General features: G+C 38.7%; 1 protein-coding gene across 9 annotated transcripts in view; it reads right to left on the bottom strand.

The window, feature by feature from the left end:
- KIF21A (kinesin family member 21A) overlaps nt 1-24635 on the bottom strand; it is an 86542-nt gene that overhangs the window by 40768 nt on the left and 21139 nt on the right. For all 9 annotated transcript variants that reach the window (XM_064422077.1, XM_064422080.1, XM_064422084.1 and 6 more), the window contains exons 2-10: nt 16575-16797; nt 15118-15300; nt 12120-12269; nt 11401-11535; nt 8132-8299; nt 6609-6724; nt 2160-2355; nt 1192-1381; nt 498-561 (exon numbers count right to left, since the gene is read on the bottom strand). In XM_064422077.1, the coding sequence (XP_064278147.1) occupies nt 498-561; nt 1192-1381; nt 2160-2355; nt 6609-6724; nt 8132-8299; nt 11401-11535; nt 12120-12269; nt 15118-15300; nt 16575-16797 (1425 nt within the window). The remainder of the gene's footprint in view (nt 1-497; nt 562-1191; nt 1382-2159; nt 2356-6608; nt 6725-8131; nt 8300-11400; nt 11536-12119; nt 12270-15117; nt 15301-16574; nt 16798-24635) is intronic.

The raw sequence follows: 24635 nt of genomic DNA, 5'->3' as shown, positions 1-24635 counted from the left end.
CACAGATACAAACCTGAACATGCTTTATGAATATAGATAGTACACGAAAGCTACACAAAAGCTCTAAGGTAAACTGAGGATAGGCCAAATAATTTTTTTCATGGTATATGTCCAAGACATACATAAATAAAAATATCTAAAATATTTAAGATTTTTTGAATTTTAAAAGTAATTATTTTTTAAGAAGATATTTTTTAAACAATTTCTCAATGCTATCATTTTTATACAAGGTTATAAAGTTATAAAAGAAGTGTTCTAAGTTTCACTGTCCTTAGTGAAACAATATGAAGTTATCACCACAATTTAGGCAACATATTACTCTCATTTCTATTGTCAGTTTGCTCTCTAATGTTTTACATTTTTGCATCCAGATGGTCTTAGAAGCTGAAGGACCACTCTCCTAACGTAATCCCCACACAGGAAAACAGCTGAAGTATTGCTAACACTTCTAGTATTTTCTTAAACAAAAACTGTCCAAATACATATAATGCAAATACCTGAGATCTTCAATTTCCTTGATATAGTTATGAATCATGTTGCTAATTTCTTCATTTCCTTCCCCTTTGAAGGGCAGAGAGAAAAGGGGAAAGAGGGAAGAGAAAGATTAAGAAAGGGTGGTAGCAGTATAAATATCTGAAAAGAGCTATTAGGCACAAGGCAAAGGGAAACAGTCACATGGGCTACATATGTAAATGTTAGCTTATTTGTAAAATAGCTTTCCTTCTTAAACTGAGTTACATTTTTTGTTCCTCTCACGTGATTATCATATGTAACTTGTTTTCCATATTAGCACTTTAACAATGTGCTAATATGTGCACATGTTAGCATTTTAACAATGCTTAAATCAAAATTATTCATTTGAAGTTTAATTTGGAGTCAAATTTACTGATTGTTAGACCGCCACAGGAGCTAAGCATACAAATAGTTTCTATACAAAAATATTAATTCATGTTTCCTCTTGTTCACATTTCTAAACGGATGGTCAAATCAGGGCATCAAACTATTTGTATTATTTAAAGAGGACTCCAGAAACAGAAGAAATAATCATATGGGGGCCTATCCCTGCCAAAGGAGGTCCTACATTGCTAATAAAAAGGCATAATTTCATTTCAAGGGATCAATGAAGCAAGAACATATAATTAATTTAAGTTTATGAACTTCTGAAGCAGTTTATGCACATTCACAGCATACCTGTCCTGGCTAGCACTTGGTTGGCCTGGTCACTCATAAGCTGCGTTATTCTGGCTCTAAGAGCATCAATAGTCTCTTGCATTGCTTTAATTCTAACACGCAGGTTGTTGTTTTCTGTCTGCAGCATTGCATTCTCATGGAACATGTCATTGATGCTTTCAACGCCTTCTTCATCTATAATCCTTTTACCCTTCAAGAAAGTAAAAATATTTTGTTACCGGTCAAGGCTGACCTACACTTAAAAAGAATTCTAAGTTAGTAAAAACAATTCACAGATGACTTAGAATTCCAAGCAGACACTCATAGCACAGGATAATCTCTCAAAGAGTTTAAAACAATGATAAGGTGACAGTTTTCAAAAGACTGGGCCAACGCCTTAGCATCTGGGTTTCATATAATTCCACTTTAGTCTGAAATACAAGTTCTTGAAGAGGTTAAAAAATGAGAAGATAGTTATCAAATCAGAATACTAGCTCGAGAAGAGCAAATAGTGATCCTGTTCAGTAACGTCCTTTATTGCTCAAAACACTGAATAAACTGCAGGAAGAAACAGGCATGAGCATTTGTCTTACATACTTGAGACTGGATTTTTAAAACAAACTGTTTTAGCCATCTCGGAAGCTTTCAAAAGCAACACACAATAAATGTACACATTCACTTATGCACCAATCTAAGTTGTGGTTTGGTCATTTTTGATTTGGAAGTGACTTTCTTGTTGCCTTTCAAAAAGCAAACAGCATGCATCATCAGTAAATATCACTGACATTTGCAGACATCTCTTTTTTTGGGGATACAATCTATGTTTTCTAAAAACATCCGATAATCACTGGAATTAAGTGTTGTTTACATCGGGGCTGCTTTTCCAATGTTTTTAGCATATGAAGTGGAAATAGTCAACAGGATTTAAAAAAACCCTGTGGAATTCTAAACATTTTAAAGCAGAAGAAATCCTAAGAGGACAAACTTACGGTTTTGTATTCCATGAGTTCCATCTGCAGCCGTGCAATCTCACTGCGCAAAGCATTGATTTGTTGACTGGCCCTATCCTGATTAACCATCACCTTGTTCTTGATGTTCCGTGCCCGGTTGGCGTACTTTAGTGTGTTCAAAGTTTCCATGAAGTCTCGATCTGAAGGGCTCACACATGCTATCATGAGTGTTTGACTGCAAGTCAGAAACACAAGTCAGCATTACACACCAAGGAGAAAAAGAGCAGAGAGAAGCTAACAGGTTCACAGGCACAAGGTGAAACAAGAGTAGCAACTTTACAGTATTTGTGAAAATATTTCTGCATCTAGCTCACTCCAAACTGTGAACCACAAAGGTCAGCAGGTCTTGTATCTCCTTAGCATGGAATAGGAGATATTAGATCATTACTTGTTTCATACATAAAATTGTAAAAGAAATTAAAGGGTGTTTCCAGAAATGTTTCTCAAACATTTGTCTAATCATACATAAACCGAGATTAAGGAATTTATACCCAACCTAAATTCCTGGACATTGATTTGGATCATGCAGCTGTCAGGACTGCCTACTGTAATTCCTGAGTTGTTCACCTACTTCATCTGCAAGATGCCCAAATGCTCATCTCACCTGTCCATTTGTGTCTAATGTGCCTGTTCTCTACCTCAGGTTCTGAACCAGCTGAGTTCTCCACTGCGAGTTATCTGCTGTTGTCCAGCAGAAGCCCAAAACAAGGGTTTACCCTTAGCACTCTGTGTCTATAACTGTATTTGTACCACATTTCATAACACCACTGCTTAGAGCAACTTTCTGCGACAAAAAGCAGCAGGACGTGAGCTCTGGGCCCAAGAGGCCTATGAACAACCATCCTCCTTTCAGTTTCCTACAACATCCCCTAGCCATCCCTTCTTGGGATATTATTGCAGGATGAGAACACAGTCCATGCTCCAAATGAAAGATCAAGCAGATAGACCAGTAGGAACTAGTAGGACAAATGAACTAAAAAAAACCCAAAACAATTTTCACTCCAACCAAGTGCTTCCATCATTCAACAGTTCCTTCCCTCAATCCCTGGAGCACGCTCATTTCATGTCAGGTAAGAACAGCCTAGAAGGTCAGAACCAGACTTCCAGCTGCAGAAGGTGCATACATTGCCTAAATTCTCAACAGAAAGGGCAGAACATCTGCATTTGATGGACTGAGTACATTCCTGCAAGTTTTAAAGGAATTTGCTTCTCCACTGTATGTCACAACTTGGATAGGTAAGTTAGGAAGAGAGAATTGTCTCTGGGGCAAAGGAGCATTATCTACATCAGGCAGGCTGGATTCTGATTTTCACTTTCTATAATTTCAGACTGAAACAAATGAATGAATCCCTGCAACACTCTGAGAGGCAAACTATTATATTCACCATACACACTGGGAAACTAAGCCAGAAAGAGCAACTAGCCTGGGGCTACAAAAAAAAAAACACCTTTCAGCAACTCTTCCTCAGTTCTCACCTGTACCTTTGTTCACTTCTCCAAATTCTTTTAGTCCTCAAGATACAGCCATGCAAGATTAGGAACAATTTTTTTGATTCTGACATTGAGAATGCACTTACTTTTCTAAATCTCAGAGGACTGGTTCTGCCATGTGTCCATCTTGAAAACTGAACAACTTGAACTCCAGTTTCCTATCTGAATTGTAAAATGGACTAAGGTTTTTTGACATTGTTCTACCTCCTTTATGTCACCATTTCTTTAAATTGCTCCCCCTGCTCCTGAAGTTAGGAAGGTTTCAATTTTTTACATTATACATTATAACATCTCTTTTAAAACACCAATGCTCCATATTTTATTTGAATAATTCAAGAAACATTAATATTTAAGTGCTGCTTCAGAACTGTCACAGCATTACACTTAAAATAAGGATTATTGTGAGAATAGTGAAGTGATACAATGTTTTCATCACTGTTAACTCAGTATTTACTACATCCTAATCCAAATCATTACTAGTAAATTTCTGTAAGTATTTGTTAATAGAGAAACAATAATGTGGACAGTTACACTCAGAGTGGAATTTAGAAAACTACAGAATAGGCATAAAGAAATCTAAATCTGATTGTCCAGAAGAAAAAACTGCAGTATTTGTTAAAATTTAGCTTTGCCATGTATTTTGATTGCCAAAGCCCAGACAGGAAACCATTAAAAATGTGAGGGTTTTATATATAAATATATATATTGAAAAGTCTTCCTTAACAGCAAAGTGCTGATTTGAGATGTCTCAGCATGTAAGTCCCACACAAAAAAAAATGGGGGGAAGGAAGGCATCCACATAATTCTCATCAATCAGAAAAAAGAATACATACAAGTATCATTAAAAACATTCTGGGGCAGCATTTGCTATCTGTACATTTGAGCTAGTTTTGGCTGGGATAGAGTTAATTTTCTTCACAGCAACCATTTTGGATTTGTGCTGGAAACACCTACTATGGGTCCATGATGCAGATATGCTGCTGAGCAGGGCTTTCACAGAGTGTCAGGGCTTTTTCTGCTCCTCAGCTGCCCCACCAGCAGGTGCACAAGGGACACAGCCGGGACAGCTGAGCCCTCCTGGCCCAAGGGATATTCCATCCCATACGGAATTGCGCTCAGCATATGAAGCTGGGGCAATGAGACGAAAGGGGGATGTTCAGAGCGGCTGTAGTGAGCTGGGGGTCAGTCTCTTTCTCCGAGCAACAACAGATAGAACAAGAGGACACAGTCTCAAGCTGCGCCAAGGGAGATACAGGTTAGACCTAAGGAGGAAGTTTTTCACAGAAAGAGTGGTCAAACACTGGAATCATCTGCCCAGGGAGGTGGTAGAGTCACCATCCCTGGATGTGTTTAAAAGGAGACTAGATGTGGCACTTAGTGCCATGACCTAGTTGAGGTATAAGATAGGATGGGTTGGACTCGATGATCTTGAAGGTCTCTTCCAACCTAGAAATTCTGTGATTCTGTGTGATTTGTCTTCCCAAGTCACTGTAAGGCACGATGGAGCCCTGCTTTCCTGGGAATGGCTGAACACCTGCCAGCCCATGGCAAGTGAATGATTTCCTTTGCTTTGCTTGCATATGCGACTTTTGCTTTAGGTAACCAAGTGCTCTTATGCCAAACCCTGACTTTTCTCCCTGGTGATCTCTCCCGGGGCAGGGAGGGAGCGTCTGTGCGGGGCTCGGCTGCCGGCCCCCATCGCACACTAAATAAACTCTGTGATTGCTCCTGAAGAACACGGGGGGGAGCCGCGGAGCTGTGAGACGTGAAAAATTTTAAAGTCAAGGCAGTATTTCTACAAAAGGCCGATTTTAGAAGAGTTTGAAAAAAACATGCTCAATAGCTGGTGTATTTGATAAATTTAATAAAGTGCTTTTTGCTTTTATTTGCAGAAAGAGCTTAGCAGAGCTATGCTGTTTGATTTCTGCTGATTTGTTTGTAATTCTTGAGTTTCTTCCTCCCTTTTGCACTTTTAAAAGTTTCCAGTCCTTATTTTACTTGTTTCTTCTGGCTCTCCTTTCTCTCACACTGCAGTGCTTCAACTTGTTACTGAAGTTCTCTCTCTGAAGAGCATCACAACAGTTTGAGAATTTTCCTCCACTTCTCCCTACTCCTTTGTGAAAAACCTTCCTACGTTAACAGACATAGGAGCCAGACATATTGGATCACATAAAAGAATGAGAGTACTACCTTACTAAAATATACTGTGTGGCCCCTCTTATATTTGTACATGTTAGCATTGCAAACACAAAATCTGTATTATTTTAATACATTTGTTAATGTTTCTTTATATAAAGCCTTCAGAGGTCAAAGTTTCCCTCCACTGTATGTGCAGAATGTATAAAAATGGATTAATACAAACCCTGGTGAAAGGAGAAAACTACTTTGTTTTTATTAGGTTGCAATCCAACATCAGGTAACAAAACAGATGCATCATAAACTGAGATACATAATCTCCAAAACAATGGAAGTGACTGTGGGTGGTAAACTGACTCCAAGGTCCTGTGCATGGCAGTCAGAGCAAACAATTCACTGACATTTGAAAAACAAAGCAACAACGACAAAAAAAACAACCTCTAAGGTAGAAACTCATCAGCTTTACAGCTTTAAAATGTGCTGTAAACAAAACCTACCATTTGTACTATCTACAATCTAGAGATATTTTCATGGGATGAACTTCCTCGAAAATAGTAACTTGTAAGTAATCTAAAGCTTCATGCCTAGCAAAATAACAATAGCACTGAAAAGAACACCACAAAAATCCTCTTTAAAATCTTTCCCTTCCATTGACAGCATTATTTGCACAACAATTTATCTCCAGAATCTTCCTCCAACAAGACTTTCATTGTCATTTAATGTTCATTTTACTTTCTGCAGATTATGTTCTCATTCATGCTCATTCACAATGAAATACATAAAATGTTCCAATTTTCATACCTGTTTCCCCCAAGAGAGTCTTGAAGCAGCCTTGTAAGCTTTGAATCTCTGTATGGTACATGAGTTGCCTTCTTGCTTTTATCTCCCAGTGCACTAATTACATTGCCAAGTGCCAGCTATAAAACACCAAATCACATAACACACAAGTCAGAATCAGCTCCTGTGTAGATTTATATTAAAACACCTATAAACTGGAGTCAGCATACTGTGAGAAAACTAACATACTCACAACAGTTAGCATAAAAGTATTTCCAAAGATTTCTGTATTTTACATTTAGAAATTTTTGTATTTTCAACAGTGCATTGGATAACTTACAGTCTGGTACCTGGAAGTGCCAATGTGGAATTGTGGCTTAGCACAATTCATATGCACTAATAGTATCTCATGTCAGGCACAAACTAAATTTGGTACTACTTAATCTAACAAATATTTGCTCTGGATGATAATTAAAGTTGATCTCTACCTCTAACAGTAGCTATAGCTTCTTTAAAATTAATTTTCATGATCTGCTTTATGCTACATTTAGAATTAAATATGGGGCATTTATATGAAAGAAAAAAACCCAGAATTTAATACCTCTATAGTTATAAAGCAAAAATCATCTGATAAGAATTTGAGCATTTAAGCTTGAAATTAAAGGCTATCACATGGCCATCCTGTTCCATTACTAAAAGGATCTAATGCATGTTTATTAACAATCAGACCTTTGGCTGTGAAATTATTTTTATGTGGAGCTGCACACTCTTCAGTCAAACTGAAGGATTTTGCTTTAGGTGGCGCCCTGTACTGCAAGTTCTTGCTTTGGAAATGCTGCAGCTGCCACCAGCAGATGAAGAACTGCACACACCCTGCTTTTTTTGAAGGATTTAAAACACTTTCAATCTGTTCCACAAAACAGAGGGCTGGACTTCACTGTAAATAAAAGTTCTGTGATCTTATATTCGTTACATCAAACTGATTTTCACCTTCATGCACTTTATGTGCTCTTTGTTAAGGACACAATTATGTCATCTGGATCCCCCAAATCCTGCTGGCTTTGTGCTTATGTCAGTGATGAAATTTAACTTAATATTCTTTCTCTTCCATGTAATATAACCAGAACTACAGAAAATAACCAATGTCACGATGGCAAGAGAATAACTCAGAAAATTCTAATTGAACAATACCCCAGAAAACTGGTACTGCACAATAGCCCAAAAAAATGAGACATGTTTTCACATATAGAACAGACATGTATTTTTGTGTCTTATTTAAAAGAGTTGCACAAAGCCTCCACATAGCCATGGTGCACAAAACAAAGACATGAAACTACAATCTCCACTGATAATCACCACTCTATATTTCAGTGCAGTTCAACATTAACAAAAACACTAAATACATTTAATTTAAAAATTACTTAATTTAACATAGTTAATTAAAAAATAGCCAGAACACAGACAAAAAAAAATTAAGCTATAAGCTATGAATTTCATTTCTAAGTGTTTTGCCTGGGTTTGTTTTACATTATATTGTATAGTCTTACTAGTCCACAGTTGATGGAAATGCCTTCTTTTGCCCTTTCTCCTGTAGCTCCTGTCCGCTTTAACCTTTCAGATCCCGCCAGATCAACAAAATGAAACTTGGCAGTAAGTGTTTCATATTCATTCATCTCAGAAGATTCAGATATTATCCTGTTATCAGTGGCATTATCCTGAAGCAAAGAAGAACCCATAAAAATTGGAGAGATCTTTCACATTAACATTTGCAAAGTTCAATCAACAATTATTTACAAAACTACCTCTTTACTATGACCATCTCCTTATTCTTTCTAACAACAGTATTTTGAAACATACTATCTCCATTTTAATCATATACACTAACACATAATTCTCAAAGACCCAGTTCCAGATGCATGTGATTATGAATTACTGTAAGTACAAGCTACCATTGCTTCTTGATGAAGAAATGAGGGGAAACACCTATTAAAATAGTCTCCAGCAGGGTGAGCAACAAATTTGTCTCTCCTAAAATGCACTCTTGAATTGATTGTCAAAGGAAACTGATTAAAAAAAAAGAAAACTTTAAGTACATTATTGCCGCACAAAATCACCAGAACCAGCTAATTCATAAATCTGCCAAATGGCTGAAATATATTTTGATTTTATATCTTTCTAAACCCCATCACCAGCCTCCCTGTGGGATGATTTTTCAACTTACATTATGAATTATTGTTGGAAACTATTTCTCCTAGCAGTCAGTATTCCACTAGCATGTCTGACTCCCCCAGCAAACAAGAAAGAACAGTAGAGGGAACATGAAGAGGTTCCTTTCTCCCTTCCACCTTGCTCCCCCAGGTAATGACTGGCACTTGCTGCAAGCCTCTGTCAGTGTAAGGAGTGTGCCCAGGAACACACTGCACTGGGGCAGGCACCACAGCCTCAGCCTCTTTACATTTCACATCCCAAAGCACAGCAGGAAAATTATCCTTTTTCATTAGACAATCCCAAACTTTTTTTTTCTGTCAATTAGTTTCATTCTACCTTTCACTTTTATTTTACTATGAGTGTAGTTAGATTTATTGTCAGTAAAGTAACACAATGAGAAAAATCCTTAAATATCTCATTTCTTTACCTTACTGGTAAGGCACCCATTGCAGGGCAATTTCTACTAACTTGGCATGGTGTCAGATAATAAGCATATATCAAGCGTATACTGGATTCATGACAAACTCTCACAGCCCGAACTACAAGCTTTATTGGGAATTTCTAATCACATTAAGCATAGAAAACCCAGAAAAACCTTAAAAAACAAAAACAAACAAACAAACCCCAACCTAATCAAAAAGCCAAACACAGACGCTCAGGTATTCTGTGTTGACCTTTATGTCCTTGGCCAGCCAGCCTACAGCTCCCTTCGCTACTGCAAACGATAATAATACAGGTCTCTGCAGACCAAACCCTTCTGATGGTAGTTAAATATTTCATGCATCCTTTTGCAGCAATAACAGAAGAGAACGGGAACTGTGCCACTTCCACTAGGCCAGGAATCATTATTTCTGCTATTTTGATGTTTACACTCTGGGGACCACACTCTTAGTCCCAATCCTCAGAGCCATGATTAATGCATCCCTTCACTCTCCCTCATTTAGCAAGTGAAATGTGCATCCAGAAACTTCCCAGAAGCATGGCTGGTGTGAAGAGAGCCCCAGGAGCATGTCTGTGCACTGCAGCCCTGGCTGCCTGCCAGCCCTGGGCACAGGCGAGCGCGCACAGAGCGGGCACGGCCAAGGCTGTCATCCGAGAAGGAGAAACTGCGTTGCCCTAGTAACAAAGGTCTCCCAAAACTGTTGTCTACAGAAACTTGAGCTACATCTCTCCTGGCCACCCAATAATAGCTTGTATTAATTTAGATTCCAGGAGTGTTCAGAGGACAGTGTCAGGTCTGTCCTCTACTCTCCTAAACAATACAGGGAAAGAAGAAGGTGCTGTCTTAAAAAATTAAGGATTTAGAAATGCCCAGTTCCACAGTCAGATTATCTTGTGCATATCTCCTAAAAAAGCAAAAACAAAACAGTTTGACATAAGGTAGAAGATGGCCACCTCTTCCTCTAACACAAGCCTCTGTAAAAACACAGGCAGAGCCAGGCAACAGTCCCCTGGGGCAGCTCAGCTGGCGGGGAAGGCTGCAAGTGCACCAGCACAGGGGGTGCTGTGCCAACAGCCTGCAGGACACAGGCCCCCAGATGACTTCTCACTCTCCAGTAGACAGTTTGCAACAAAAACTTCCAAGCAGTGTCACCACGCAGTGAATGAAGTGCCCTGTGTGGGCTTGGAGTGTGATGCCAATCCCTCCCAAGTGAAGACAGCTGACCACACCACCAAATCCACAGTTTCAGCATGGAAAGCAGAAAGAAGTGTTTCTAGCAGGTGTATAAAGCAGGTCTACATACCACAAAGGACCAGGAAGGAACACTCGTTTTGCCTGTAAATTATTATTTGGAGTATTAAAAAATAAAAGCAATCCCCCCAAAAAGCACTGCAAATCCAATTCACTGTTCCACATGCTTAAAAATGTGGTAACTATGGGACGGACGCTAGCCAGATAGTATGTAATATTTAAAAATTATATGCAAAAGGCCTTAAGAACATTCAAGTTAAGTCCCCCTGAAGGTACTGTAGTTTTCAGTAACATGGATTTCTTCAGAGCTCTCCGCTTTACAACATACACCCAACAGCAACTAACAGCTGAACAGTCACACGCAGAATATTCTATAGAAGAGCTCCATGCTCATTCACAGTTTGAATTTCAAGTGTATAGATTTAACAAAATACCTGCACCCCAAACACATAGCTGTTTAAAATCCATACACTGAGACTCACAACTTAATGCTTTTCCACTTGCACCTTATTGGATATCAACAATTAATGTGAAATATCTGAGCAGTTTCAGTTAGCTGACTACAAGTTTAAACCCACTAACTGCTAGGACACTTAAATGTGCCTTCCCAATTAAAAACAAATTATATTTTAACTTTCTTATTTGTATATGTCGCAACAAAATACCAAAGAAAACTCTAGAGGAGAATAGGTAGGTTCCTGTAAGAGTCTGCAATTTATGGTTGCCTCTGGCTAGAGGATGGTTACATATGCACAGATTAAATCAAATTATTATAATGCTTAGCAAATTCATCAAGCATTATGATGACTACAGCATCCTTACTAAGTGCAATTCAAATAGCAGTGGCTGCCAAAACTATCTCCATTTTGGAAAACGGCTACTAAAGAGAAGTTTACCAACAGCAAAAATACGTACGGCGTTAAAGGCGGGACAGACCCTGGTCTGACACAAGTGTATGGTGAAGATAGCGTGGGAGCGTGAGCTCTGAACGTTCATCTGAGTGCTGGCCGTGGTTCGAGACAAAGCTCCCAGCTTCAAGCACTGCATCATCTAGAAAACAGGCAACAAGCACATTGCATCCCTTGCTGGTTAAAGGAAAAATGTTCTATGATTAAAATTTCTCTCTTTGCTATGCATTAAACTAAAAGTATTTCTTGTGATTTCTGTAAAATGCTCAAATCTTTGTATTCCTCTCTTTACTGTACCCTAGTAAAGTACATTAACATTTTTATTCAGATTTGCAGTGAATAGCAATACTGGTACTATTTGTACATAAATACCAGTTTATTTCACATCACCCAAATGCAAAGCTTTCCTTTCAAAGAAAAAATAACATATAAGATCTGGGAGATCAGATTTACATATATGTCAAAATTCTCCCAGCAGAACTGTATTATGAACAAAAACCTGTTCCTAGCTTTAAATGAAAGTGATATGCACTTAGTATCAAATATATCAGATTTAAGGCTACAAAGAATTAAGAAAATAAATTTTTTTACTAGCTTTTATGCTTAAATTGCCCAGGAGACAGACATAAGCTAGCATGACCTCTATTTTTAAACAGTCATCAAAGCATACAAACGTTTTTAGAATCTACTTGGCATGTTACAGTGTAATTTATTTCCAGTAATCACCTCAGATTCTCCATTCACAGTTCGGGTTGTAACGCCCACTGTATAAATTCCTCCTGCTGAATCTTCATGTATTTTAATATTTGATTTTTTATTCTTTGCATCAATATCACGGGTGGTATCAAACAGATCAAGAATTTCTTCATTGTAAAGCTGAGAAGAAGAAAAAGACAAAAACCACATCATTTTCAGAAAGAATTCCTCCAACAACTAACAAATCTGTGCAAGGCACATACCAAAAGTTGTAAAAACCCAAATGTCTCAGCTCCCAAAAGATGTGAAACATAGAAACTTACAAAGACAATAGGTGACAGAGCAGCTGCAAATTAAGTGACCTGCACAACTTCCTATTATGCCACCCAAAGATGCAGTCAATTCCTTCACGTTGCCACATATGACAAAATTCTTCAGACGAGGGAGGAGGAGGAATCTGGTGCCAGCAGAACAAGAGTGGCAGGCACCTGCTGTCTTCAGATTTAACCTTGGGCTTTTCTTTTGAGGATTCAGTTGGCTGCACCCTGCTCCAAACACTTCCAACTCACTCCACTTGCTCTCCCTGCCATTGCACCTTTCCTCATCTCCTCTCCCACACCTTAATATTTCTATGGCACTCATTGAGACAAATTCTTCCTGGGCAGGAAGGAATTTGACATATAATAATAGTTTTTGTGTAAGCTGTTTATTAAAGACACCAAGCATCAGTCCAAAAATACTATGGCATGGCTTCTTGAGCAGGGCTTTTGTACTCCATAAGAATATGGAGTACAACTTTATGCAGTGTTTAGATTGAATTGAAGATATCAAGGGGGAAAAAAACCAGACAACCCACCCAGAAAAAAAACACTATCCCACTGAATTTCTGTCTGAAGTCTCTGCCTGTGTACCCTGGAACACATCAAGTGTCCCTAATTTAGTTATACTAATTCATGTCAGCAAAGCTCAGCCCAGATGAATTCAATTCCTGATCAAAATCCCTAGGTAAGTCAAAGAATCACTACAACAGATCTGTATTCACACAAGGTACTTTCTCATAGTACTGAAAGTAAGTTACTTTCTCCTCTCAAAAACAAAAAGTCACCCCTGAGAAGAAAAAGCTCATCACATTTCTGAATGTGCTTTTAATCCTTTACATATTAAAAAAACAATTATATTTAATTATTAGGCATAGATATTCTATGTAGGAATCTTCTTACTAATGTTTTATCTTCATAAATTCAAATAAACTGATGCCACAATATGGAGCAGATCTTGATGATGCACCTGCAATTGGATGGCACTGCATATGCCTGTCTTTTGAAAAAGCAGGAAAGCAAGGAGTTAAGGGAGGCAGACTGCAGCCAACTAAAGAAAGGCAAGAAAGTAGCAAACAGAAGTCACTGTTCCCAACAGTTATCCAGCTGTACGACTTCAAAGTTATTCCAAAAATACAATCTTGCTTCAACTTGCTCAACGACTAAATTATTGTTTATGCAATCCAGCTCTAATGGTAGACAGGATGGGAGGAAGAAGATACTTTTTGACACAAGAATAGCATATAATATCAAACGAATCAGAAAAAGCTCCTTCTGGGAAAGCCTCAGTAAAAGAAAAAAATCTACCAATTAAAATTACATTTTTTAAGGGAGGAATTATTATATACATTTAACCTTTCTTTAAATAGATAAACAAGACAGGTTTCAGTATGTACAGTTCAGCTGAAATGCATTGCAATGGCTGCAGTTCTTCACACCATTCTCACTGTAACATTTAATCACTGTCCACTGTAATTCTGGGACTCAGTCATATTTGTAATGTTATGTCAAAAAACACAATAAATGCAGAAACCACACGGGTTACTGCTCCCTGTGCTACTCATGTTGCAGCTGCCTAAGCAAAGCTGCAGCTCCCTGGTGCACAGGAGAGCATTCCCACAGCACACGCTCAAGCCAACTCTCTCTAGGCAAATATTAGCCAGAGCAACAAAACCTTCTGCATAAGGGTAGCAACGACAAACCTAGACTGATACAAAACTAATGCCAGCTTGTTAATGACTGAAGGACTTGGTTTTATTGCTGCTGAAGTAAACTAACAGCTTTTCTCATGGGTAATATTGAAGAGAGGGTTTCTACCCCCAAGTAGATAAAGTTGTACATACTGAAGTAAGCAAAACAAATTTACACCTGCTCATCCTAAAATTGATTCTGCCTCTCCGTGTGCCTGAAGTACCAGATTTTGCAGCTTGGTAGTAAATGTAAACACGTTACACCCAAATCAATCAATCTAAAGAGCAGTTCCACAGCCAGGAGACACAGTATAAAACCTACAAGGCATAAAGCAACAGCTGCTGCAGGTCAGAAGGATCACAGATGTTATGGCCCCTTACCAGTAACTGTGTCTACAACAAAGCACAAGGGGAGCAGTTTTGCCACAGTACTGACCAGGGTTTTTTTCTCTGTGTCTAAGAAAGGAGGGAACAGTGACACTGAAGCCCAATCCTAAACCAGTAGGAACTGCAGGAAGAAGTATTTTTGTGCTAGGTTTCTTGGCTGGTGAAAAAAAGTCTTTTGAACAGATTTTGAAAGCTAAAGAAATCTATGGCAAAGTGACAAAAGCAGGCAAAGCATGGTCACTACTCAAAGCCACAAAGTACAGTTAGGGGGATTTTTATAATTTCTTGTTTTAAAGTTTTGTCAAGAATTACCAACAGGCAAGAGCAACAGAAAGGGATAAATGATGACAAACAAATATTTCTATTTCAAAATAACACTAGGAAGGGAGGCAGAAAAATAATTGGAGTAAGATAAGAAGACTTTCTTAAATTGAAGAGCTGAAGCAAATCCCATAAATTTTCCTTTTAAAATCTTGTCTATTATTTCACAACATCTTGGGAGAAAATAAAATTTAAAAGAAGCAACCAGAAAAAATATTTAATTGGTTTTCTTAAAAAAAAAACACCAAAGAAAAAAAATAACTACCAAAAAATCTACATAAAGTTACACCCACAAATGTGGGTCATATTTACCTCTAAGAACTGTGCATTCACTTTAAAATCTGGAGGTGGAAGTCCTTGCTTAATAGCACTTTGTTTTTTTTCTTCAATACATCTGAAAAGGTGCTTAACAGCACGTGATATAATGCCTTGTTCCTCTTCTGTTATGTTGACATCAAATCCAGTGCCCATGGTGTATGTTTTGCCAGCACCTGTCTAATTTGAAAAAATAGTAGTCACTAGAACATGTTAATAGTACCCAATCATCACAGAAATAGTTTCTGCACACTAATGCTGACATCAACCTGCCATCTTTACAATATTAACACACACAACAGGTCACTTTGGAAAATGGATAAACAGAAGAATTTGGAAAACTCTACTGTTTATCCAGAGGTCACATAGAAGAAGGCAGTGAGCAGTTCCATCTTTCATAACCCTTCCTCTAGAAACTTTCCCTACCCAGTTCACATCAGCCTTGAGCTGTCTCCTCTAGGTCAAAAGACGAGTTAATGTTTCCAACCAAGGCTGTTAATTGAAACATGTATTTTGAAGGTAAAAGCAGCATTTGCAATTCTTTACTGAAGTAGATCAAATGACTCCCTTAATTAAGATGTCTGAATATCTCAGGTATTATATTCCCATTGTTCTCACTTTATACAAAAGAATACAAGCCCTGTCTTCACGAGGAAGATAAATCTAATTAAATGTGAAGTCCAATAGAAGTCAAGGTAGTGTAGTGTTTTCACTTAATTAATGGGTCAAGTCTAAGACAAAGATAGGATCACACAGCTGAACATAATCTGCTAAACTGGATCTGCAAACTGCTTTGTTTGACTAGGAATAGACTTCACCTGGCTAACTTGAGATGCAACACCTAACAGAGGTGAAATTCAGCATCCAAGACCACATTTTATGCCATCAACTTGTAAGGGAGTATTTCAAAGACAGTAACACACCATCTACACTGTGCTCAGCTTCGAGTGTGCCCAGTGTACTAAGAGGGTGTGTTCTTGATGAAAAGTTCTCTGGCTTTGGAATCTGAGCTCTACAAGAGCTTTTGACCACAAGCAAACAATGTGGTGGCCTGAAGTTCTCCAGAATCTATTTTTAAAAAGCTCCTATTCCCCAAAGTCTCTAAAAATGCAGTGGCTTGAAAAGTTGCTCAGAAAAGAATCTCAGTACAACCTATCTCTATAGTTCAAGTAATTTGGTCGATAATTTGTATTGCTGCATTGATGTGTGTTCAGGAATTATATGGACTGATACTATTTTCAGTATCACTATTAAATTCAGATCTGTGGTCTATATATATTCTTTCAGTCTAAACAGAATTCATATAAACTCAACACTTGCCTAGAGAGTAACTAATTGAAAATAAACCAAAATTGCTAACAAGATTAATGTATTCAGAAATTTAAGAGAAAAATCAGTTTCAAAAAACTGTTTATTCCAAAATAAACACTTTAAAATAAAATTGTGAAGCTTACCTGGCCATAAGCAAAGACAGTGGCATTATAGCCTTCAAAGCAACCTTCAATCAGCTTTTCTATGCACTGTACATAGATCTCTTCTTGCTGTGAGTCAATGTTAAAGACATAATCAAAAGTGAAGGCCTTATCTTTTCCCAAGAACACTTGAGGTTCACCAGGTGTGACAGATGTACAAATATGGCATCCTTCAATCTTCTCTTTGGCTAACTGTGGTCTAATTCTGTTTTGGAAGAGATAAAAAAAATATTAGAAATTCTCATCATCAAAAAGGAGTATAAAATATAAATAAGGGATCTGAGAATTCCTTAATGACCGAGAAGTGAGAATTTTTCTTCACCAAGCCAGAAGGTTTTTGATTGTCTGAGCCACAGTACTGACTGTATCAGAACCCCAGCCATAATCAGAATGAACCCCTGACATAATCAGAACCCCATTGCTCATGCAATGACACCATCTTTTCTGAAGGTTCACCTACTTCAAGCTGAGGCCCTGCCTAGAACTCTGAATGTTTCTGCATGTTTATTATGCATTACTGAAGAGCTACTTGTCTATGTTGTTTCAGACTTGGAAATCAAGCTTTCCAGTTTCATCAAACTTCTGTATGCTTTCATTGCAAAAACAGCAATTTCACTTTTTAAAAAATTTTGTTACAAGCAAGTTACAAGTGAAAAAAAATTATAGAATATTTTAAATAGCAATTTGGGAGCAAGGACCCACCCAACACCTAGCTCAACTGGTTAGAGCCTGGTGCTAGTTATGTGGGTTCAGTTCCTGTATGGGCCATCCACTGAAGAGCTGGACTTGAAGATCCTTATGGGTCCCTACTAACTCAGAATATTCTGTGATGTCATCTTAAATGAAAGCCTCCTTGCTGCAAGAGCAATGACAACAAGGAAAAGGTTAAATTGCTTCTTTTCTTTTGTCAGAAAAAGTACTTGTACAGCCACGGAACACTTCTGTGAAATGTTTGGTTTCAGTGAAGTATACCTTCAGACAACAGAAAAAGAACAATATTTAACAAGTTCTAAAGGTAAGAGTGTCTCATTCTTCATTATTCTCCTCTAAGGCAAATTTCAGCTTTTAGTTTGTTCAGTTTCTTATTTTACTGAATAACTTTTAGAATATAGCTTGAACTTCTTATATTCTATAATTTTATTAATTCCTCCACATTCTTAATGCTCTTGCAGTCTCATCAAAATTGAATTTATGTACTGGCCTCACGACTAATGAGGACTGCAGAAGCTTGTGATTCCATGGGTTTAATGATTAACTATCAAGAAGAAAAACTCTGGTCCACTTAACACACTGTTCTAGCTGTAAGTAACTAATAATTTGCTTACAAAGCTACCTTTTTAAAAATATATTTCCAAGTTCCCAAAGCAGCACCAAAATAACAACCCAAACACACAAAACCCACACCAAAACATGTGCAGTGTGCAGCTCGAAAGATGTGAGAACGAAGGCTAATAAGAATGATAAAAAGACACAATACAGCTACATACAAACAGAAACTTGGAATATTTTATACAGATCCTCCAATTATATAAAGACTCAGTGTGGCTACTTTCAGTTACACAGTGTTGAAGATCAGCAGGCACAAAGTATACTTAAAGGCACATATTAATCTCATATTCCATGCTTTAAGGGCCACATGCACATTAATGCTCCGTTCAGAGTAGCTGTGCTGCCTTGAAGCAAATTCCCCAACATTTTCAGATATCACATGTTGGTTTGGATCACAGAGCAGTTTCGGTGTGCACAGTTTACACCCCCTTCAGAGGAAACCAAGCCAAAGTGCTTGACTCCAAACACACAAAACTAGTTCCAAAATCTAATGGGAGCATAAGGGCCCAAAGCTACCTGCTGATCTACTGGGACCGTGCCAACACCTGCTGATACAGAGAGAGCTTGTCTCCAACAACTGAGTGGACTGCTGCAGACCAATTATGCACATGTTAGATGAGGTTAGAAATATCCTGCTTGAAAAAAGATACAAAAAAAAAATCTCACAGAGCATGATGTATCTACTCTTTTTTGCAGAATTCTGAAATTTTTTTTGAGGGATGTGCACTGCTATAAAGAGTATTTTTCAGATGTTTCATTCTGAGTGTTTCACTATATCCCACGTATGACACTGGAGATTACCCTTAATTTATCTGTAAGGTTTGTGCACATGAATTCCAGTATAGAAGCTTCATTAATGATCAGGAGGCACCACCCTTGTCAGCTTACCCTCTTGTGTAAAGTGAAAATTAAGTAAACCTTTGAAAAATATCATTAAAGAAAAGATTATATGATGTGCAAAACAGGCATAAATATTCTACAACTAGTATTTGCATTTAAGGACACAAAGTGTGTAATATAGGCCAAATTTTCTCTCTAACATCATAAGGAGACTTTTTCTTCTTTAAATGAAATAAGAATGCTGAAAGTAATACAGGATTTACATAACTTCTTCAATAAGAACCAACTTGATCCACTTGTACCTGTGCTGACTGACCACAGAATCTGATAAATATGTACAGAAGCTTGTAATACATTTACTTCCTTCTAAATTAAAGAAATTTTGGTAATAAAATAGCTTTTATTTCTAGGTAGAGAAAGTCTTCAAAGAAAAATTAATCATAGGCCTTTTCTAAAAGCATTCTACACAACTGGAAGGTCGAGCAAATAAAACACTGCAGCTTGCTGTCTAAAACAATATTTAGAAAATGCCTACTCAGTAGGTTATTCTGCTGCCTTCTTCCACTGCTGTGAAGTCAGTCAGAGGGCAAGCTCCTTTTTCAGACTAAGCACTCTTATTCTTTCACTAATCCAGTGCACCAGTAGAGAGGCCATCAATTGTCCTCACAAGAAGGAACTCTGAGTGCTCATAAAGGTCCAGAGGCATGTCTCTCAGCCTTCCAGGGCAAAAAAGCCTGGGAAGATCTCTTCTAGAAACCTAGATGGAAAATGCATTTTCAACATCAAGCAAGCTTTGGTGCATCCCAAAACCACTTCTCCCCAGTTCCAAAAAGGCTTTTAGCAACAACTTGCACAATGAAGCTGACAAGTTTTTTTAAAAAGTTTTTCTTTATATGTTTTTATTCTGTGCTTGAAAGAAAATTAATTTTCTACACTGATGAACTGATGCAATTATGACAGGTGCCGAATAAACTTCTCCTTTCTACTAAGTAAAGGCTGACTGACCACGAAAAGGAACAGCATGCCTAAAATATCAATGATTTGCATGATAGTTATTACAGTGATGACAGGACTGTAAGCGAGCAGTTTCGATGTCGCCCAGCAGAGCCTTCCCATGAGAATCCTCCTGGCCAGGTCCTGCCTGGCAGCCAGGCAGCACCTCCCAGAGCTGAGCTGAGGGCTCTGTGTCACTGTTAACAGCTTCCTACCAGCTCAGCCACTTCCCCTGGTTGTAACACAACACTCAGAGATCCAGCAGTGATGATGGTGTCCTTCCTCCCTAACTTACCACTAAATCTGAAGGCAGTGCTAGGAGAAAAAGCAGCATTTCACCAGCACTTTAGGCAACACAAAGGAAAAACAAAGCAAGACTCGCACAGCAGGGAAGCTTCATGCCAAAGACAAACTCCCTTCTCATTCTGTCTCTAGTCTTACACAATGTCCCACTCTGCTATGGAGTTGAGAGCTAGGAGAGACAGGTCATGACTGCATCAGGTTTGAATGACATCTTGCCCCCAAAAGAGATGCACAGGCAAGAAACCTTCATCACCCAACCTGAGGTGTCCTCAAGGGATACTTCATGTTCTGAAAGCTATACAGCTCTCTTGCTAAATTTCCCTTTAAGCTAATGTGATGTCCCCAATGAGTAGGCAAGAGATCCTCCCCTTCACCATGATTTCTGGCCACTTACAAACAATGTGAGTGCTTCACCCAAACTCAAGACTCTCAGTATAACTGCTTGTACTGATTGTGTGGTGCAGCAAACAGAAGTCCTCATGCAAGTCAGACTCAGTTCCAGCACTGCCTATAGGAACATCTCCTGCTTCTCCACCCCACACATGAATTGGGAAAGTGATTTTTTCCTTTCTGCTTACAGTCAAACATTTTCCACTCTCACATCTCAATGTGGTCACTTCTGTCAGCAGAGCAGGCAGCGCCCACACTTCAGAAATGTGAAAGAGTTCATTCTGGTCATCTCTCCTTGTCCAGCCTGTGGTCTGGCAGTCTGCCACTGAGATTTTTCTCCAGGACCAATTTGACTTCACCCATTTTGTCTTCTACATGGCCCTACCCCACCTGTTTTTCAGGCTACTCTCTTAATTGCAGACAATTGGGTGTTTTCTACCTATTTCCAATCACATCTCCTTAGATGTGGCAACTTCCCAAACAACATTTTGCTTTCCATCCTTCCCTCTGCATCTCTCCAAAGCATGAACACACCCAATTCTTGTTTACGTGTACTTTGCAGCACCTCCAGGCCACACACATGAAACTTAATCCCCTAAATCTCTCCTGCCTCAGCACACTGGGACAAGTTGTCAAATTAGGGAGTGCTAAACCAGCCAGTGGCTGCACAGTAATGCACTGTATTGTACTGGAACTAATCCCTCAGTAGAGCAGGGGCACAATGTCTCTGCTAAAGGTATTGTCAGCTACAACAAGCTCAGATAACACAGTTCAGGGACTACAGTCATCACCAGACCAATAAATACCCTGTGTTATGCAAGACATCAGACTTTACAGAATTGATTCATGTTTAAACTAGATAATATCATAATATCATAATATCTCTTTGAAAAGCATCCTAAATTTACTTCTAGGGATGAAAAATTGTCCCAGTGATCTAAATATAAATATATATTATTTACATAAATAACTACATGCATATATAAGGATGTATATACATACACACACATCCCTTTTCACTACTAAACAGTTTTACCTCTGTGCCTGTTTATTTAAAAACCTCTGCATTATTTAATTTCACCCAAGCAATCTCTAACCCTCTATGATCATGTCACCCCTTAATTTAATTTCATATACTAAACAAGACCAGAGATTTTTGAAATTTGCATCTCCATGAGAAGAACTGTAAGCTCTAATAAAGGGTAATAATCTAAGTGTTTACCATATGCCTTCTCAGCACCTCTAATAGCAGTAAGCACACAAGAACTTCTATGACTGAACTAAAAAGGGCAAAGAATCAAATTATTCTTGTTTTACAGAAAACAAAACAGAAAAAAATAATCATAAGTTAATCTTTCAGACTGCAATGACTATCCAGAAGCAGTGTGTTGGAAAGAAAAGATTACTCTGAAGCCCCATGTAAAGTTCTTTTTTCATTAAAAAGGCTCTGTGGTGCAAGGGCTGTTTTCACCTTGCTCAGAAAAGCATAAATTCAAACCACGTGCTGTGCTGAGCAGGAAACAAGTAAATCTGTAAACCCCAGGCTCTCCAATACTCCTCTTACTACACAAAGCCTATTAAATTTTACACAATTAAGTTTCACATGTGTGTATATGAAACATTAAATCCAGAAACACTTAATAAAATACTTAGTGAAGCGTAGAAGCAATACAAACTGGGAAACAGACAAAAACTGCCCAAAACCAGAACAACTTCCAACTCTTACTTCAGCATCATAATTCCCTCAACTTACTACTCCCTGAAATTCACACTCATCAAATCACTCCCATTAAATTCCCTTCAGAGCAAGCAGGGAGTAAAGAAAGCTAAGCAGGTTTCTTACCTGATACTTAGGCTTGCATAAACTTTTCAGTATTTTTGCTTGCACACACTGGAATCTTGCTCTGCGATTAGCAACACTTTCAAATGAGACCACAACTGTAATGTCTGAATGCACTCATCTCAACTACACCTCTCAACAGGCTTTAAGGATATAAAAAGATCTGGCATATGAGAAACTCCAGGTTTATCTCCTTTTAACACTTCAGAAAGGGTGCAGGAACAAATCTTTAGGCTTGTACCAGCAACTGTCACCTACAGAGTTTCTGAAGAGTGGCATCACTAATGGTCTAACTCCACATTAATGGTATCAGTCACCAGTATTACCTGTGCTGGTATTGAGATGGAAAAATGGACATGCAATTACAGACATAAAGAATACAGTGATCACATAAGACATGGCTCAGCCACCCAGCCCATGGCCAAGTCCTTCCCCCTGCCATGGGTCAGCTCCCAGCCCAGGAAGCTGCTTCACCCTGTGCCAGGGGCACACAGCAGTCACCCAGCCAGGGCAAGCAGCACTCCTGGAGCTCCACTGCTCTCAGTAACACTGGGGCACTGCTCCCATCGGTGCTCCTCTAAAGCTGCCATGCTCCAGACTGAGCCCAGGGCTGCCAGCAGCTGTGTGTGCCCAGAGCCCAGGTGTTCTCAGCCTAAACCTACACCTGGCAAGCACAAGTGAGGCAGATGTTTTGCACATGTACTAACACTTACCTACTTGATGTACCTGGAAGCTTCTTAGTGTCTAAAGACATATCAATACAATGGCAACTGTACAATTGACAATACCAGAAATAAATCCTCCTGAAACAATCTTGGATATTAAAAAAAAATGCAGTAAGGACAGTAACAAATGCTTAAGCAGGATCTACATGGTCCAGATTTTACTCCAAAGTCCTATTAAGCTACTGATAAAAACGTATCAGCATCTCTTCAAAGCATTAGCCATTAAATATGACCATTAAGCCTTAACTTAAAACACCCAGCTACGAAACTGCCAAATGTGCTCTGAGGTATAACATTTTCAACAACTTACTGTAATGCAAGAAAAAAAAATTCTATTCAAAAACATCTGCAGAAAATATTTTGTTCCAGTGCTGCAGACTGTCACTTCCAGTTTGCATTTAATGAGAAAGCAACACATGGAAAACTAGAACAAAATTAAATTGAGGAAATATACCACTGCCATAATTAGATTTGTCCAGTTCTCCCATACGCTCAAACTCTACCTCTTCAATAATTGTTTTTTATTTTTACACACAAATTTAATTTCATGAAACAATTGCCCTTTTCAGTAGCTTGGGTCTGGTCAGCTCCCATACCCATTAGCTGTTCATGCTGGAGATGACATTGGCAGTGCCAGGCTGAGGCAGTTCCACAGGCTGCTGCTCTGCCTTGGTTCCTGAGGAGCTGTACAACAGCTGTGTCTCCAGGCAGCCGCCACGGCCAGGACACAGCTCAGCAGTGTGATTTCAGATTAATTCTTGTGCAACAGCCCAGCAGGCCGTGCAACACAGATGGCATCCCCACACTGGCAGGCACAGCCCCGCACTTTTGCTAGGAAAAAAAAATGCAAAGGGGAAACACCCAGGCTTGCTCTCACATAATTCCTGCTGCTCTGCATGCTTCCTTCCTCACACCACCCCCACAGGAGGGCTAGCAAATCCTTCAGAAGACCTAGAAAGCCTCCAACATCTTTCTTGATAACATGAATGAACACATTCGCACAAACCTTCTTGATGCGGTTTTATTGTGAACTAATTTACTCTCTAGTGAGCAAAGAAATCCACAACTTTTGAGAAGAATTTGGCTTTTGAGAGAGAGAGAAGGGAGAACTGTATTGCAGGGTTTGTACTGGCCTGGGTTATTTCTAGTTCAAGACAAGGTCATCTCTGATGGAAAAGCTGCACTACCATAAGCTTCCACATGCCTACCGAACAGACTGGCACACCTCCAGTGTGTGCACACATCCAAGTGCAGTTTGAGTAAAGCTAAACAGAAGTGCCTTTTCCAAAGGCAAACAGTTTTTAATTGTTCTACTGTACTACTTGGTTTTCTTAACATCTATTGTTATATGTCACCCCGTAGAGGAGAGATAACAACACAGTATCTTAGATAAAATGAGAGCTAAGCAAATGCAGCAAAGTATAACTTATGAAGTAAGACTTGAAGTATTTATGGTTTATGAGCAATAAATCAAAGGAGTTAGACGTTCCTAAAAGTAACACTTTAAATTAATTCCATACCATACAAGAATGCAGGCACACCTGTATCATGCAATGAAGTATCAGAATAGAGACCTCGGTCACAGCAATCAGGGGTCAAACATGCTTCGGTGCTGAAAGGGTC

Source organism: Passer domesticus, chromosome 5 (assembly GCF_036417665.1).
Source record: "Passer domesticus isolate bPasDom1 chromosome 5, bPasDom1.hap1, whole genome shotgun sequence".
NCBI lineage: Eukaryota > Metazoa > Chordata > Aves > Passeriformes > Passeridae > Passer > Passer domesticus.
The sequence above is the reverse complement of the archived record's forward strand: the minus strand, read 5'-3'. Positions and strand labels throughout refer to the sequence as shown.